General features: G+C 41.0%; 1 protein-coding gene across 1 annotated transcript; it reads left to right on the top strand.

Annotated features, from left to right (window-relative positions):
• Nucleotides 1-1,070: 1,070 nt before the first annotated feature.
• Nucleotides 1,071-19,965, top strand: LOC148479629 (dispanin subfamily A member 2b-like). The gene is made up of 2 exons (XM_088454494.1): nt 1,071-1,404; nt 18,983-19,965. Exons 1-2 carry the CDS (start codon nt 1,135-1,137, stop codon nt 19,160-19,162), a joined length of 450 nt encoding a protein of 149 aa, XP_088310620.1. The 5' UTR covers nt 1,071-1,134; the 3' UTR covers nt 19,163-19,965.
• Nucleotides 19,966-20,150: the final 185 nt, after the last annotated feature.

The raw sequence follows: 20,150 nt of genomic DNA, 5'->3' as shown, positions 1-20,150 counted from the left end.
ATAAAGGTAAGTAAAGAATTGTATTGAATTATTGAAATTGCTGTCAATGTTAATTAAAATAAGCCCTACTCCGAAAATAAGCCCTATGGAGTTTTATTTTGACCCCCCCAAAAAATAAGACCGTGTCTTATTTTCGGGGAAACACCGTATGTGCAGGCTGCTAGCTCGGGAGAACTTTGCAGAGAGAAAACACTGCAATCTCGGGTGAGTAATTTCATCTAAACTTGCAACTGGGGGGGAGATACCTCTATTTGCTTCACCATCGGAAAACTCACTTTCAGGTAAACTCACTTCTTGGTAAATTTGCGAGATAAAAAACGGGAAAATCATCCGAGATTCTGCGATGCAAATCGAGATTTAAAAAAACCTCGAATCTTAGTAAATATACCCCTATGTGTTGGGTAAAAATACTATTTTTTATCTCTCTCCAGGACTTGATACATTTCCCCCATAGTCTCTTAAGTGTCTTACATTTAAATCCCACGGAGGATGATGTCTGTTCTGTGGAGACCTAGGGGTAAATTTACTAACGTGAGAGTTTTTTAGAAGTGAGTTTTAAAAGTGATGTTGCCCATAGCAACCAATCAGATTCTACTTAACATTTAACTAGCACTTTCTAGAAGATAATAGCTAGAACCTGATTGGTTGCTATAGGCAACATCACTTTTAAAACTTACTTCTAAAAACTCTCATTTTAGTAAATTGACCCCCTAATATGTAGAACAGGTTGTTGGAGAAATGCTGGTGAAGCCTATGAATGTATTTATACACAGCGTTCATGTCCCCCATCATTCATCTCTAGTGTAAGAAGTATGTTACACTGGCCTTCGTGTCTGTTAATAATCTACGTTCTATTTACATTTTGCTGCCTTTGTAGCTCACTTCATGTTATCTTTCGCCCTTTACACCATTTCACAATTATCTCGGGTCTGGCAGCCAGAGCCCTGCTACATCTGCAACAGATAACAAAGATGATCATAATATGCCATTGAAGTTTAAAACCCTAAATGACAACCTTATTATGTTACGTACATTGCTCCTCCCTCTTTTACCCTTCGGTATAACGATTCTTCATTCCACAGCTCTGCAGACTATTGCTCACATCCAGCCATCGGCTTCCCACTCTCCTGAAATATGATAACCATCAATGATGACGATTCAACTCAGCAAGTCACAGAGACATTACCTAAGACGTCCCTTTATTACGCCAGCAAGGAATATGATGAACCGCTAAAGGTAGAGATGACACCATTGCAAGATAACACTATTCAGGGCGAATCAACTGCCGTGACCATAACGTCTGATCAGCTGCCTGTACGGGATCATATAATCTGGTCCATGTTTAACACCATTTACATGAATTTCTGCTGCCTGGGACTTATTGCACTTCTCTTCTCAGTCAAGGTGAGAGTGTGAATCCATTTGCATTTCTATAAGGTTGATGAGAGCTTAGTCATACTTAAGTTTGGTCAGACTGATTGTATTTCTGTCCAGTAATGAATGAAATCATGACATTCATCTATTTGTATGCAAATGCACCAGAAAGGATGAAAGAACAACAATAGTCTTTAAACATTTTAAAAGAGTTTCCAAGGACACGTTTCTGCCTAGTCCATGCATCCAGGCACATCACATGCAACACAAATGTGGTTACAGTCCTTGGGCGGAATTCAATTGTTTCTACCCCTCGTCGCGCCCGACGGAGCTATTCAATTGTTGCTCCTGTCAGGCACAATCATCTGCTGGTGCACCAATTCAGCTCGCCAGCTGAAATGGGTGAAAAGTGACCCGTTTGGGCACCCAAACTGCAATTTCGCGATTGCACTCAGCTCTTTGGTCGGGGGTAGCCATTTTACGCAGCTAAACCTGATCCCTATGGGCGCGATCAGCACAATGCTCTGCATCAATTGAATAGCGCCCCGCGATCACCCATCACTTTAGACGGCACGCTAAAACAATTGAATACCGCCCCTTATGTCAAATATGCTAATGTAATAAAATATTAATTTAGTAAAAAAGAAACAGCAAACAAAAGAGTTGTGCTGAACTGTATCTATAAGATAAGTAAACGTAGTCTGGTATATGACCGTACTAAAGTTTTAGTATTTATTTTAAATACATAATTAAAAGCAAAGTTACAATTTGTAATCGCACTCAGCAGGATGGGAGGGGTGAAAAATAAAACCACACTACACACGGAGAAGTACATTATATTAAGAATGTTCATATCTATATTTGCTTAGCAAATCTCCATATATATATATATATATATATATATATACATATATATATACATATATATTTATATATACACACACACTGCTGTGCAAAAGTTTTTGGCAGGTGTGGAAAGAATGTTGCTAAGTAAGAATGCTTTCAAAAGGTGTTAATTTTTTTTTTTGCAAATAACGATCTGAGAATCTTGCGCAAATTATCTAGAAAGCAGCCTAAAGTGATCTATGTGAGCTTCACCACTCACTTAAATTTGAATCAATAATGTAGAAATGTTAATAATCACTGCATCACCGGCTTAACACCGCCTTAAATGTCCACACAAAGTTTCAATTCAGGAATAAAAAAACCTAAAGGTGCATATCCACTACACAATATAAATGGACAATCGAACGATAACGACATTATAGTTTAATTGTGCAGTGTATATGCTGGCAACGACCAGCGATGCGCGCTCCCGCACATACTGCCCAGGTTGTGCATGTTAATGGGGGATGAAGGAGGGTGCTTGCACTGAATAACATATCGTTGTGTGGGCACAATATCCACTGCCCAGTATATTGAACAATTGAATGATATCGATGTCGTTATCAGTCAGTCATTCAGTAATCGTGTAGTGGATATGCGCCTTAACATCAAGCAGGTGATTGAAGTGTTAGGTCAAATTCCCCTTCATCAGAGGCCTCTGGTGAAGGACCTATTGGTCCGAAATGCATTAGGCTGGCAACGTTGTACCTCTGAATGCCTGCTAAAGCTGACCTGGGAGTGTGAACAGGACCAAAGTCTGGACATCTTTAATATCAGGCTAGGTTAGACGGGGAATACTTTTTTTGATGCAAGCTAACCAAAGAGGATTTCTCACCTGTGTGGTGATTTTATGCTTTAAATTTAATTAAAATGTGAGTTTGATGGAGAAATAAAGTGTAACCTTATTTTATTACAGTGTTGCACTAGTCCTGTTTTGTATTTATTCTGAGGTGTTTTTCATTGAGACAAAGTTGCATATGCACAAAACCAATATATGTGTTTGGAGTAACAGAGGGGGAGTTGATCTAATACTGCAATCACCTGCTTGATGTAAGGATTTTTTATTCTTGAATTGAAACTTTGTGTGGACATTTTAGACTGTGTGACGCCAATGATGCACCATGTTTAGTAATAGTTTGCATTTTGTCTATTGATAAAAATAAAGTGAATGAAAATAAAAGAAATCAAATCAATATTTGGTGTGACCACCCTTTGCCTTCAAAACAGCATCAATTCTTCTAGGTACACTTCCACACAGTTTTTGAAGGGACTCGGCAGGGGGGTTGTTCCAAACATCTTGGAGAACTAACCACAGGCCTTCTGTGGATGTAGACTTGCTCAAATCCTTCTGTCTCTTCATAATCCCAGACAGACTCGATGATGTTGAGATCTGGGCTCTGTAGGGGCCATATTATCACTTCCAGGACTCGTTCTTCTTGACACTGAAGATAGTTCTTAATGACATTGGCTGTATGTTTGGTGTCGTTGTCCTGCTGCAGAATATATTTGGAGCCAATCAGACGCCTCCCTGATGGTTTTGCATGATTGATAAGTACCTGCCTGTATTTCTCAGCATTGAGGACACCATTAGTCCTGACCAAATCCCCAACTCCATTTGCTGAATGCAGCCCCAAACTTGCAAGGAACCTCCACCATGCTTCACTGTTGCCTGCATACACTCATTATTGTACCGCTCACCAGCCCTTCAGCGAACAAACTGCCTTCTGTTACATATCCAAATATTTCAAATTTTGACTCATCAGTACAGAGCACCTGCTGCCATTTTTCTGCACCCCAGTTCCTATGTTTTCGTGCATAGTTGAGTCACTTGGCCTTGTTTCCACACCAAAGGTATGGCTTTTTGGATGCAATTCTTCCATAAAGACCACTTCTGGCCAGACTTCTCCGAACAGTAGATGGGTGTACCTGGGTTCCACTGGTTTCTGCCAGTTTGAACGGAAGGCACTGCTGGTCATCTTCTGATTTCGAAAGGAAGTAAGCATGATGATGTGTCTTTCATCTGATGCACAAAGTTTCCTTGGCCGACCACTGCGGTTACAGTTCTTAACCTTGTCCGTTTCTTTATGCTTCTTCAAAAGACCTTGAACAGCACATCTTGAAACCTCAGTCTTCTTTGAAATCTTTGCCTGGGAGAGACCTTGCTGATGCAGTATAATGACCTTGTGTCTTGTTGCTGTGCCTAGTGTTGCCATGGTTTATGACCTGTGACATGAAACTGTCTACCATAACCTTTGTAGCAGAGTTTGGTTGTTCTTCACCCAGTTTTAAGCCTCCTACACAGCTGTTTCTGTTTCAGTTAATGACTGTGTTTCAACCTACATATGAAAATGATGATCATTACCACCTGTTTGGTATGATTGGGTAATCATACACCTGACTATTGTCGAAGCGGATAATTGGCTGAGACAAAATCAGCTTAAAATTAGATCGTAAAGATGCCATCTTGCGACTGGCCACAAGACGCCATTTTAGAAAAATGAGATCGCAAGACGCCATTTTGCGAATGGCCGTCCAAGCGCCATTTTAGGTAAACTCACACTTAAGTACATATGGTGACATTACTATTAGCATCATGCGATTGCATCTTTCACCATTTCTCATACACACATTAATATGTACAATTGCGCTGTTAACTAGTCGCATATTAGCGAATGCATAAGATCCTGTATGAAAACGCTGTTTATTAGCTTCATGCGCACGTATCTGCCCCAAGTTAACTAGCGTCTTTATATCAAACCCCAAATACTTACACAGTACATATTCACATAAAAGGTCTCATAAGCTTTAAAGTATAAGATTCAAGTTTGTTCATTTATTATAATTGCTGTGAAATAAAGGTTATTTGGTAGCTAAGGTTTAATGCATGATAAGTAAGTCATGTTTGATATTATACTGATCTGCACTCTTTCAATAGCATTCTGGTATCATCAGTGTGAAGATCGCAACATGCATTCTCAACTTATGGACCGCAGAGACTTAAAGCACCGAAATGTACATTATATGACCAACTGTTAGGATGTGCATGAGGCAGGAAACCAGAGACAACCAGTTGTTAGAGGCTGGACTGTGTCTATTTCAATCAACCTGTTAAATGCTCTGCAACAGATGCATCCTCCTTGGGAACCAATGGCATCAGCGACAAGCCTCTCTATTGTGTTGTCTGTTTCTGTGAGAGTATAAATGTGTGTGTTGTGACCCCAGTCTGAGTCTTCTTGCTGAATGCTGATTGACGGGGGTTTCTTGCTGATGCCTACATCTGGCCCAGAGCGCTGCGTATGTATAACTGTACTTGGGTCTGTATAATTCTTTGCACTAAATTGTACTTGGATCATAGCGTGTAACTGACTTTTTACTTGAAATATCACTTTGTGCTTTGGAACCACAGGTTCAAGGTCTGGAGTCTTTAATTACTTTATTACTGCGTACGCAAAATAGCGTCATCCTTAGAGGTTTATAGGCAGGATATTAGAAGGTATAGGCAGGAGTGTATAGAGGTTCTAATTAAATATCCTTAGTTGGGGGCTCATAGTGAAGTCACGGACCTACTCACACGGCACATACGGTTATCGATATCTCACCAAAGGGTGGAGTGGCCACATGCAGGATTTACCTGCAACCGCTCAGTGCTGAGAAATCGCTACCCGTTTTCGTGTGAGCCAGGGATGCTGACTAGAATCCAGGGACAAGAGAGGAAAAAGTTTGTTTTCCTTTGTTGATAGAACCTTATGATTAGAGGGGTGCCGCAGTATTGAGCATGCAGCTGAGTTGCAGTTTTGCACACAGTCAAGACGCACTTTTGTGTAAGCAGCTAAAGGTTGTCATACGGTGTGTGGTAGCCGCATTATTGTATATGCAACTGGTCGCACAATAGCATATACGTACTTCCGGTTGTGCTGCCACGTGTTTAAACAAAGCCGTTGAGGTTTACATTTTTCAATTGTTAGCAATATCTGGGTTAACGTGTATTTTTCTGTGCAGGAAAAAAGTGTGTAACAGTGAGTATTTGTTGGTAGGGGTAACTGGTTCCCTAAAGTTAGAGGTACCGTATGACCTTTAAGGGCTAAGTGCTAGCCGCTCGGTAAGCAGCTTACCGTTCTATACACAGTAGCAGGTGTACATGTTGTCTTTGTTGTAGAGAGGTGCGTGGAAGTAGCCAACTTAAACTTCCATAGGTGTGGAAGTTGCCTTCTTAAATCTTATCCGGGTGTGTGGAGTAGCCTTCTTCAAATCTTCACAGGTGTGTGAGCGCTGCCTTTTAAATCGTCCACAGGTAAGTGAAAGTATCTTGACTGTCTTTCACCAGTTTATATCTTTATTGAAAAACGTAGGAGTTGTCTCAGAATGGGAGCCATGCAAACAATAGAGATGTTAGACAATGATGTGCTGCTAATGAAAGCGCCGCTTGGATCGGCCCGTTGTATTATGCATACTAAGTACGGTACCTATGCAATAAGGTATTGTGATGTATGGTTTAAAATGACGATGAAGAGTGTTAGACCGTTTCCCAGAATTGGTAGTTTTGATAAAGATGTATTAGATAATGTCCGGGACCACATCAGTCTGATGCGCTCCCGAGAGAAAAATGTAAAATATTATGAATGTTTAAAGTTGTGGCAGCATGAAGGGGATGCGTGGCTTAAAAATGCGCAAGTGGCGCAAACTAGCATTGCGAGCGCTTTGCCAGAGAATACATCCGCGACGCTAAATTGCAATGCGGGCGAGCCGCAAAATGGCGCGCACGTGCAGCAAGGTAGCATTGTGGAAAGTATTGTCAGCAGTTCACGTGCACCACCTCCACCTTATGTGGATGGAGGTGCAAGTACAGTTATCAAAAATACCCATAAAAATGTAACAAGCAATTTGTACCCTCTCTTAAGCAACCATAAAGAAAATGTTCATGATGTGGATGATGAGCCTATTGTAATGTCTGCCATTTCCCATGCTGTACAGATGATAGATGCTGCACCACAACAATCACGAGTGGTGCCGCCATCTTCATCGGTAACAGCAAGGGAAGTGCTAACACCCTCTGCACCCATGGAGGAAGTTGTTAATACCATACGTAGCAGCAACAGATTAAACCCCCAGCCAGGTAACAAGGTCAAAGGTAGCAGCGCTGCCGGTCTGCATCCCATTCGGACAATAACCGTTCCGAATGGAAATGCAGATGCAAACAGTGTAGTGCCCATGAGGGAAGTGGTAATGCATTGTCCTTGGACAAGAGCAGAACTAAATTGCATCATAAATGATTTCCACGATTCCAAAAAGGAACTAGCCAAATGTCAAAGATTTTTGAGGAATTTGGGTAGTTCTCATGAACCAACTAATAAAGATTGGCATGTGGTGTTAAGGACCTGTCTACCACGCAATACCGACGTGACAAAATTTATCACAGATTGTGTATTGGATGGTGACGTTCCCTTAACAGACCAAGTAAACCAAGGGAACAAAATTTTTACAATAAAGCAAAAGGAGAGTGAATCTGCAGAAGATTATTGCGACCGGGCTCTGCAGGCTCTCACCCAATACACTGGGTTAGAGGATATTAAAGATAGCATTCACCACAGGGGAATGATAGTCACGATACTCATGGACGGTCTTAAAGACCCGGGTTCAGACCTCATAACCTGGCTGGAGAGGAGTCACAATAGATACACTCATAGAATCTGCCATAGAACATGATAAAAACATCTCAAAGAAGAGAGAGACCCAGAGCGAAAAACTAATGGCTGTCAGTATCCAAGCTCTGGAAGGAATGATGGTAACATCAAAGCCAACAGACAAACTTGCATCTACACGCACACTTACACCTGAACCGGTATACGCCCTCACTAACCCCAGGCAACAGCAAACACAGCTCTATTCTACTAACCCTACACAACCACAGGTCCTATACTACTCACAAACTTCATATCCCACACAATACCCTTATCCTCCATATCCCTACCCATATCCACCACCTTTTCCCCCTGCTCAAACCTCACAACAACCCGTGTCTTCATCCGATCCACGAACATGTTTTAATTGTAACCAGCCAGGACATTTAAGTAGAACCTGCAGAGTAAAAAGGGTAGGACCCCCAAACCAGAGAGTACCTGGATATCCCCATAAGGAATATGCACAGAGACCAGCAAATGTCCAGCAGGCACCAGTTCCAATTGTGGCCGTTAATGCTTTATTGGAGAATGGTAGCCAATGCTAGGGGTCAGGTCATACCTGTAGTCTACAGATAGTCAGGTTAACGGGAAGTACTAGGGAAGAACCGGTCATGATGGTTGATGTAGCTGGTACTAAATATCCTTTTCTTGTAGACACAGGGGCGACCAGGTCAGTGATAAAATATCCCGTTAATTTACAGGTGACCAACGAGACAGTACCAACAATGGGTGTAACAGGTAAAGTGGAACATTATCCTTTAACAAAATCCACAGGGGTTACTATCGGGCCGCTGCATACCAGGCATTCTTTCCTTCTGACTGCTGCGGCTCCTACTAACCTGCTGGGTAGAGATTTGTTATGTAGGATGGGATGTGTCATATATTGCACCCCTGATGGTGTATTTCTAGATATCCCAGAAAGAGTTGCGCACGAGGTGCGGGATATGTTGGACACTCCCCAAAGGATAATGTATCACTCTACCAGTTTAAATGAAAATCCATCTTAGGTAGATCAAATGTTGTCCCAAATTCCAGATTCCCTTTGGACTAAGGATGGACAGGACACTGGATTAATGGCAAACATAAGCCCTGTAATGGTAAATTTAAAAGGCGGTAGGCAAGCTCCAAAAATTCCCCAGTACCCGCTAAAACAGGAGATAGAATTAGGGGTTTTTCCAATAATTTAGCGATTATTGCAACAGGGAATTTTAGTTTGTACAGCTAGTGTAGCCAACAGTCCCATCTTTCCGGTGAAGAAGAGTGGTGGAAGGGGCTATAGGCTGGTACAAGACCTTATAAGTGTTAATAAGGTAGTAGAGAGCCAATTCCCCGTAGTGCCAAATCCAGCTGTCATTCTTATGCAGATCCCACCAAATGCAACCCATTTCACTGTCATTGACCTCTGTTCTGCTTTCTTCTCTGTGCCTCTCCACCCTGACTGTCAGTATTTATTCGCATTCACATACAGAGGTGTACAATATACATGGACACGATTTCCCCAAGGTTTCATAGACAGCCCCAGTATCTTTTCCCAGGCATTGCACGACTGTTTACAATCTTTTCAACCTGCCAATGGATCTGTTCTAATTCAATATGTGGATGATTTATTGCTATGTTCTGATTCATTTATGTCATGTTTAAATGATACTAAACTTTTGTTGCTTCATCTCTCGCATACAGGACACAAGGTGGCTAAGGACAAACTACAGCCATGCCAATCCAGAGTAAAATATTTGGGACACTGCCTAACCCAGGGGTTACAACATCTCACAAATGATAGAATCCTGGCCATACAGAACATGACAGTGCCGCAGAATCAACAGCAAATTTGTACCTTCTTGGGAATGTGTGGATACTGTAGAATGTGGATCCCAGATTTTTCTATTTTGGCCTTGCCTTTGCAGGACTTAGGACCTCATTCAGAGTCGGTCGTTCAGGCCGCACGGTCATACGCCACTGATGTTTGCTAAACTACGCATGCGTAAAGTTCGCAATGCGCGTGCGCAAACTAGCTCTTACGATCAGAAATTTCTCTCTCCTTGAACACAGCCAGGTCGTTAGTTTGAGTGACAGAATGAACCGTTTGTGGGTGGTAACAGGGGAAGGTGCTTGAAAACGGGGGAGTGGAGATCCGAACGCAGGCGTAGCTAATTATGTGAACGGCATTTAATGGGAGTGCATAATTAACAAAGTAGCGTCATGGCACATGTAACATGGGAGGTTTTTACACTGACTTGATCGTAGTGCTTAAGAGAGGGTATGGTCAACCTTAAGCTTTACGACCAGCTCCAATGGTACCCGATGCTCGCGCTTAATCCTTATATCCCAGGAGATGACGTGTGTTGTGATCGAGAAGGGGGCGTTATTTAGTCTTACGGCCGCTTCTTACCCTCGGTCGTTCAACTAACGATCTCATCTTAGGACCGCAATTTGTGATCGCTTAATTTGCATATCCGGCCCCTTTCCCCTACGACTGTGCGGCCGCAACGACCGACTCTGAATGAGGTCCTTAGTCTCTTCCTCAAAGCCTGATCATGTCATACACATAGAGGAGTCAGAGCAGGCTTTCCTTAATCTTAAGGATAGTCTGACAAGAGCACCTGCATTGGGAATACCTGATTATGAAAAACCTTTTGATTTGTATTGTACGGAAGCCGATGGTTGTGCTGCAGGTGTCCTCACACAAAAACATGGTGATGCCAGTAGGCCCGTAGCATACTACAGTGCCCAATTGGACACTGTGGCAAGATCACTCCCCACCTGTTTGAGAAGTGTAGCAGCTACCGCTCTATTGGTGAGTAAAAGTGAGGACATAGTATTGGGTCATGATATGATTGTCTATACTCCCCATGCTGTATCTGCTCTGCTGAACTCTGCCCAAACCATACACGTCTCTTCAGCTAGGTTTACCAAATGGGAACTAGCTCTAATCGCACCTGCAAACATCACTGTTAAACGTTGCAGCACGCTGAACCCAACGTATTTACCATATGTACAACATGATGTACAAAGGGTGGAAGGGGATGAGTTGCTGGCGGGAGGTGAGTTCAGCGGACATAATGATGCACACGATTGTATGGAATATCTGAATCAGACCTTTACTGCTAGACCTGACATACATGATACACCTTTAGAGAATGTAGATGTGACTTTTTACATGGATGGGAGTTGTCATAGACAAACAGACACAGGTGAATTATGTACAGGTTATGCTGTTGTAAATGACACAGACATCATAGAAGCTAAACCTCTTGGTCCTCCTCACTCAGCTCAGGTGGCTAACTAGAGCATGTGAACTGGCAGCAGGCAAATCTGCTAACATTTACACTGACTCGAGGTACGCGTTCGGGGTAGTGCATGATTTCGGGGCTCTATGGCGTCTGAGAAATTTTATGACAGCAGCAGGCACATTCCCGACACATAAAACATCTTTTTAGAAGCAATCCAACTGCCCAAAGTGGTGGAAGTAATTAAGTGTAAAGCCCATACATGTGAGGATGATCCGGTGTCACTGGGCAACAACAGAGGTGATGAAGCTGCAAAATGGGCAGCAGGGTTAAAAATGTTTTCTCCAACTGAAAAAAATTATGTCTTTTCAAACAATTGATATGCTGAAATTAATTGAGATGCAAAATTTGTGTTCAATCCAGGAAAAGTCCATCTGGAAGTCTAAGGGATGTGGGCAAGAGTCCTCCGGGCTCTGGAGGGACGGACAAGGTAAACCAGTAGCCTCCAAGGCATATTACCCCAGCCTGGCTGAGGCAGCACATGGTCTGACTCATCTGGGAAAGCAAGGTATGTACAAATTGGTAAGAGCATACTGGTGTGAACCAGGTTTTCTTCACAAGCAGAAAAGAGAGCAATGTCCTGTCTGACCTGCTTCAGGAAGAACATAGGGAAAGCGATCCCTACCGAACCGTCCCACATTCCACCGACTGATGGACCTTTCCAGGTGATACAAATTGATTTCATCCAATTACCACCCTGCAGGAATCTCAAATATGTATTAGTGTGCACTGACGTATTTTCTAATTGGGTTGAGGCCTGCCCAGCGGCCACTAATACTGCTGCGTTTACTGCCAAGAAAATAGTTCAGGAATTTGTATGCAGATATGGTATCCCTAAAATCAGGTGACAGGGGTACTCATTTCACAGGTGATGTTTTTCAAAATATGTGTAAGCTGATGGGTATTAATAGCTGACTTCACACCCCCTACCGACCGCAAGCCAGTGCCAAGGTAGAGAGGATGAATGGGACTATTAAAAATAAGCTAAGTAAAATCATGGCAGAGACTGGACTAGGTTGGCCAGAAGCATTACCGTTGGTTCTGCGTAGTATAAGGACCACTCCCAGACCCCCTCTAAATCTGTCTCCCTTTGAAATACTGTTCGGTAGACAACCTCATTTGATTATAAGTCCACAGGAAGACTTGAAAGGTAACAATGAGGTAACTGTAAGGTATCTTATACTAATGAGTAAGCAGTTAAAACAGCAACAGCAGAAACTGAAATTGTTGTCCAATGATATGCCTGAAACTAACTGTCATGATGTTGAACCAGGAGAATATGTTATGATCAGAAATTTCTTGCGTTCAGGTTGTTTGACTGATCAGTGGGAAGGTCCATACCAGGTGCTGCTGACAAGTACTACATCTTTGAAGGTGGCTGAGAGAGATACCTGGGTCCATTCCACTCACTGCAAAAAGGTCAATCAACCGGTGGAGAAACAAGTCGGAGACAAGGCTGATAGCGTGGACCTGTCGATCGCGAACTTGTTGCGGGAGGATTGAAAAGGTCGTAGTGAGATACCTGAACTAAAAGAAATTTGCAGGTCTTGTTGTGGCAATGGACGGGCCTGCTGTGTTCAGTTTCATATTCTCTTTTAAAGTGTTCACCATTCTGGTTGGTTCTGGGATATCTGATTTCTGTGATGGGGGACCAATTGAGGAGATGGGAGCTGATGGCAGTGCTGATGGAGTGGAATCAGGAGAAGTGCTATGCCAATCAGGGGAGTGTCTGACCAATCTTAGTACTGTTATTGTTAAGAGAGCTGTTATTCCGGATATACGGGGACGGTGTGGAAGTTTATCGTCTGAAGATTCCTGTATTTATGAGCATTGTGGGTCAATAGTTGATGAGAACTGTATTCAACGGTGCCAGCCTAAATATAACCTGTACTGGGGTGGGTATCCTTTAGAGGATTATCATAGCATGGTAGGCAAAGTATTAAATCAAACTGATTGCTGGGTGTGTTCACATGTGCCACAGGGACAGCATAATGTAGGGATGGTGCCATTTCCACTGAATATCACGGAAATTTTAGAATTGTAAAAAGGGAAAACATTGGATGGAAAATTCCTCTCATCCAAACCACCTCATTTTAAACTCTATCAATTCCAAGTAGATAGATCACTTTTGTGTTTGAACATAACCAACCCCAATAAACCCGGGAGTTGGGAAGTGACAGGGAATAATCAGACGATGACCTTTTCACAGAGAGCTGATAATGAGTCCGTAAATCATGATCTGTTACATTCAATTAATTCTAGTGGGAAACATTTTAGGTACCGATATACATTGAGTTCCACAAAAGAAATTATTGGTAAGGTACCAGATAGTTATTGTGCTAAAATAATGCAAGCAGAAACTTGCATATACCAGATGGCAGAGCCTGAGATAGGATTCTTTGCAAGGGAAATGTGTTTAATGATAATGATGCATACCATCCCTTATGATCTACCCGATAATGTGTATTTTATATGTGGAAGAAAGGCGTATAAGTGGCTCTCCCCGAGTTCCGAAGGTTTGTGTTACCTGGGAAGAGTAGTCCCAGAAGTTATGGCCCTCACACATGTTGAAATGCTTGGTATCCATAAAAACACACCATCACCATATCTTCACACGCAGTATGAACACAGAGGCAAACGAAATATGATACCTGGTGACGTGCATAAAGCCACTCAGTTAATTAGTGAGACAACTGGCTTCCAAGTTTTAGTCGCACTGGATTCCACCAGGATCGCTCGGGGTACATTACATTTTAGATATATTCAGGAACTTGCTAAATTGATAGATAATATCACCGAGATGTATGATGACACATTCAGGTATACAGGGAGAGAACTGCAAGCGTACAAGAAAGAACTGGTGCAACACAGGCTAGTGTTAAATTATTTAACTGCTGTTACTGGAGGGTACTGCGGAACTTTGGCCACCCAATTTGGAGTAAAATGTTGCACCTATGTCACCAATGATACCAGCGACCCCAAGGAGGTGATAGACTGGAAGATGGATGAAATTCTGCAGCTAAAATGGGAATTTTGTAAGAACCATAATGCTTCAGTGGCTGAAGTAGGGGAGAAGATAGAAGGATGGGTCTCATGGTTGAACCCAGTGAAATGGTTCTCAGGCCTAGGGGAATGGGTCCAGGAAGTGATCGCCAGCATAGGCAAATTCTTGATCCTTATATTGATTGTCATCATAATAATTGGCCTATGTGTCCGGTGTGTTCCTATTGTGTTGAAGTGTGGAAAATGTAAAAATAGAGTAAAACGAAAGAACAAAATTATGATGGTGGTCAGTAATGACAATATGAATACTGGGGTAAATATAGAACTGCATTACAACCCTGAACTAGGAAATACCATCATTTAATGTATTATATTTAGACATGCATAGAATGTATTATTGAAATTTTATTTTTAAAACACCAGATAATGTAAAGTCTCAAATTCCCATTCAAGACTGCCTTTATAGGACTGGTGTATCCCCACACCTTTCACATGATCTTCCAAGATCCGCGGTGTGCGTATAATAGTAGTTTTATGTCCACACTCAGAGACACATTATTGATGGATTAAGAACCACCTTGTGCCATCCCATAATAACACTAAATAATATATCAATGTAAGCCTAAATTAATTTTTAAAATCAGATTGTGATAGCATGTTGTTCGCTATCAAAGGGTGACCTGTCGAAGCTGGATAATTGGCTGAGACAAGATCAGCTTAAAATTAGATCGCAAAGACGCCATCTTGCGACTGGCCGCAAGACGCCATTTTAGAAAATGAGATCGTAAGACGCTATTTTGCGAATGGCCGCCCAAGCGCCATTTTAGGTAAAGTCACACTTAAGTACATATGACGACATTACTATTAGCATCATGCGATTGCATCTTTCACCATTTCTCATACACACATTAATACGCACAATTGCGCTGTTAACTAGTCGCATATTAGCGAATGCATAAGATCCTGTATGAAAACGCTGTTTATTAGCTTCATGCGCACGCATCTGCGCCAAATTAACTAGCATCTTTATATCAAACCCCAAATACTTACACAGTACATAATCACATAAAAGGTCTCATAAGCTTTAAAGTATAAGATTCAAGTTTGTTAATTTGTTATAATTGCTGTGAAATAAAGGTTATTTGGTAGCTAAGGTTTAATACATGATAAGTAAGTCATGTTTGATATTATACTGATCTGCACTCTTTCAACAGCATTCTGGTATCGTCAGTGTGCTGATTGCAACTTGCATTCTCAACTTATGGACCGCAGAGACTTAAAGCACCGAAATGTACATTATATGACCAACTGTTAGGATGTGCATGAGGCAGGAAACCAGAGACAACCAGTTGTTAGAGGCTGGACTGTGTCTATTTCAATCAACCTGTTAAATGCTCTGCAACAGATGCATCCTCCTTGGGAACCAATGACATCAGCGACAAGCCTCTCTATTGTGTTGTTTATACTCTCACAGAAACAGACGTGTGTGTTGTGACCCCAGTCTGAGTCTTCTTGCTGAATGCTGATTGACGGGGGTTTCTTACTGATGCCTACATCTGGCCCAGAGCGCTGCGTATGTATAACTGTACTTGGGTCTGTATAATTCTTTGCGCTAAATTGTACTTAGATCATAGCGTGTAACTGACTGACTGTACTTTTACTTGAAATATCACTTTGTGAACCACAGATTCAAGGTCTGGAGTCTTTATTTTCTATATGACTGCGTACGCAAAATAGCGTCATCCTTAGAGGTTTATAGGCAGGATATTAGAAGGTATAGGCAGGAGTGTATAGAGGTTCTAATTAAATATCCTTACTATAATACTACAAAATCCCTGACTTTGTGCACGTGTGCCTAGAAGAATTGATGCTGTTTTGAAGGCAAAGGGTGGTCACAAAAAAAATATTGATTTGACTTAGATTTCTCTTTCGTTCATTCACTTTATTTTTTATCAATTAACAAAATGCACACTATTAACACTTCTATTTTTGAAAGCATTCTTACATGGCAGCCTTTTTTCACACCTGCTTAAAACTTTTGCACAGGTGTGTGTGTGTGTGTGTGTGTGTGTGTATATATATAATATATATATATATATTGTGACATGGTTGAGAAAGTGTGAAGCTTAAGCAGATAATTGAGGTGTAATAGGGATTTGAATGAAGGTGACCCTATGGGACTATGAAATCTATAAATAAAGGTGAAAAAGAAATAAAAGTAAAATGAGTAAAGGAAAATATTGTGATGTGAGTGCTGTGATGTGCAGGGGATGATGATCTGGTGAGTGAGTTGTGGAGACTAATTGGTAAAGACAGTGTCTAAATTGGTGTAAAAACCTGAAAAAAACAGAGATAAAATAGAAACTATATAAAATAATTGAAAAATAAATAAATACGAAAATTCAAAAGTTCTGAATTTATGAAACATACAGGGAATATGTCTGAATCAAATATAAAATAAGAGAGGATTTGAGAGGAATGAGAAAGAAATAAACCAATGATGTGTATAGTGAATCAGAATTGACAGGTCAGCAAAGAGATCGAACCCTTGAGAAGGTCATTGATACGAAGGAGTATGGACATGAGTTATTCTATAAGAAAAACACTAAAGTTAATATTCTCATTGAGACCACCGGGTATTACTGTGCCCAGTCTAAATATCCACTCGCTCTCTTTTTGTTGGAGGGCTCTATTAAGATCTCCTCCTCTTAGGCCGAGTTTGATTCTTTCAAGGCAAAAAGCCTTCAGATCTTCGTTCGCCCAGAATGTTTAGAGTGAAAATGTCTGGCCACTGTGGTTAGTTGTTTCATCTTTTTTATATCGGTCTCAGCATTTCGAATATTTCCCAGATGTTCAAGGATTCTGACTTTCATCATCCTAGATGTCATGCCTACATATTTTTTATCACATGGGCATGTAATGCAATAGATCACATTTGTTGTTCTGCAATTGTAAAATTCTTTCATTTTAATGACCTGACCAAATTTATCTGTGACCTTATCCACATTTTGTATGTGTGCACACACTTTACAAGCACCACAGGGGTAGCTCCCAACAGTGGTTGAGGTTAGATTTGAATGCAAATTGAGGTGGCTTCTGACTAATCTGTCTCTAAGGTTTGGGGCTCTACGCCAGCTCATATTGACTCTACTGCCTAGGTTGTCAGCCAGGTCGGAATCTGAGAGTAAGATGTGCCAGTATTTCTGTAATGTGTCCCTGGCCTCTTTCCAGCTATTACAGAAGTCTCCTATAAATCTTATCTCATTGGAATCCTGTTTTGGCGGTTTGTATTTATTTATTTTTCAATTATTTTATATATTTTCTATTTTATCTCTGTTTTTTTCAGGTTTTTACACCAATTTAGACACTGTCTTTACCAATTAGTCTCCCCAACTCACTCACCAGATCATCATCCCCTGCACATCACAGCACTCACATCACAATATTTTCCTTTACTCATTTTACTTTTATTTCTTTTTCACCTTTATTTATATATTTCATAGTCCCATAGGGTCACCTTCATTCAAATCCCTATTACACCTCAATTATCTGCTTAAGCTTCACACTTTCTCAACCATGTCACAACACACATTCACAACACTACCCGTATGGGTCTGATTGATGTAACAGTCACTTACCCACCTAGTCCGCTGAATAGGCGCTTGACAAAGACTATATTTTATCTTTTGGATTTTATCTATGTTTACACACTTTCATTCCTACGTAGTCTAACACCTTTCAACATCACTCGCACTTTTACTGACTAACGTCACCATAAATCCCATGCTAACAATTTTAGGTATTGCACATACCTTCTTATTTATTAATCACTCATTTCATCAGTAATTTCTTTTGAATGTTATTGTGATATGTTTCATATCTGAGACTCGGGTCTTCTTTATGTTTGCAAATACTTTTAAAACTACTTCACCTACATATGTTAACTCCGCGCAATTTCAGAACATCTTTAGAAACAAGCGGATGCACGCAATGGCCGGTACTCCTTTCGTCTGAATGACTGGCTTGCCCGTCAATAGTAAATAAATCTTCATGATCGGACTTGCTTTTTGACATTTGTATTTAATATGTGTCTCCTAACTGAGAATTACCCATTTTTTTCATCGATTATATCTCCTTCATTTCCGAGTGTGTTTACATTGATCTACGATTTTTTACATATTCCTTCACAATTGATCATTATCAATCTCCAACAGGTTATTACTTAATTTATTTGTATACTCTTTCATATACTTTGATATTCAATTAGCATTCTCTGCTGCAGATTATAAACACATGCTTCATATTTGAATTCTTTAGTTCCTCTCAGTATGCTTAAATGCTTTCCTAATTACTTTGTTTACATATGCTAATTTCCTATGTGGTCTGAACACCTTCAGAACCACGTGGATGTACGTGTTGGCTAGTATGTTTCTTTTCCTTCCTTACAATTGGCTGGTCTATCTATCATTCATAAATACAGTCCCATGATAGGACATTTTTTCCGTTACTTAACGGATTAAACAAGTGCCTTCCTAACGAGACTAACAAACTCTCCTTTCTCAAATAACACTCATTTCATACATTTGTAACACTTATTTATGTTTATTCTGTGTCTGGATAAACTTCCTTTTAAACTCCGTCTGTATGAGCATTAATTAATGCTACCCTATTACGATTGGCTGCTGTATCAGTCACTCAGATAACAGGGTTTATGATAATAGATCATTAACTATGTCTTATTCTTTTGCTCTACAGTCCCGGGACCAGAAGCTGATTGGAAACCAATGTGGAGCTAGAAACCATAGCGCTACTGCCCGTTCTTTAAATATTGCCTCTACGGTATTGACAATACTGGGCTGCATAATCTCCATGTCAATACTTTACATCAATTACCTTTACTTGAGAGCAGCCATTAGGAGCTGGTTTGGGAACTAGAGAAGCTGGCACAGCCTCGTTTCAATGCCTTATCTCCAAGACTCCATTTCTATCCTCAATATCTTAATCCTACAAATGGCGGAAAAAAGTGTGATGTGGAAACATGAACTAATCACTGCTGAATTCCAAATATATTCAGCCAGCAACAGTAACTGCTCCTCATCATTTCCCACACTGTCACTTATGTCCTGCAGGGGGCACTCTTGCAGCCCACTGGTTTTCTTTAGTGTGATGTTCGCTGATGGAAGCTGCCATTACCAAGGAAGTAGCGGCCGTCACAAAGGAGAAAGAGATGGAATCGGCACTGACAACCCTAACCGTGGTGTGATGACATTACGATTTAATGTCTCACTGCCACCACAAATATTTCTCTGTTTCACTTTTGATGAGCTGAGGTACAGCCATCGCTAACTGCTGTCTGCATGCCATGTCACTGAATAAGATGTTCTATCTATAGATGAATTCATCAGAGAGCTACCTGACATAATGATATCATGCAAGTTTGACAGCTCTAGTGCGGGGGTTTATAGTCCTTTAAATACCTGTTAGTACATAAACCCTTTAATACTGCACAGGGATTGTCTAAGCCACAGTTTCTCAAACTCAGTCCTCAGGACCCCAAACAGTGCATGTTTTCCAGGTCTCCTCACAGAATCACAAGTGAAATAATTAACTCCACCTATGGATCTTTTAAAATGTGTCAGTGAGTAATGACTACACCTGTGCACCTGCTGGGTGACCTGGAACACATGAACTGTGTGGGGTCCTGAGGACTGAGTTTGACAACCACTGGTCTAAACCATGGAGAGAGAAAGTGGATGGATATAAAGTACCAACCAATCAGCTCCTGTCATTTTTTTCAAACAGCCTGTAACATGATAGGAGCTGATTGGTTGGTCCTTTATCTCCATCAGCTTTCTCTCCTCCCAAGGCTTAGTACATAGCTACCATAGTAATTACTTTAGTCTATTCAATAATTTCCTTCTTT

The sequence above is a fragment of the Taudactylus pleione genome, unplaced genomic scaffold (genome assembly GCF_031769625.1).
Source record: "Taudactylus pleione unplaced genomic scaffold, aTauple2 ptg000619l, whole genome shotgun sequence".
Taxonomy (NCBI): Eukaryota; Metazoa; Chordata; class Amphibia; order Anura; family Myobatrachidae; genus Taudactylus; species Taudactylus pleione.
Note: the sequence above shows the minus strand (reverse complement) of the source record. Positions and strands in the feature narration are given on the sequence as shown.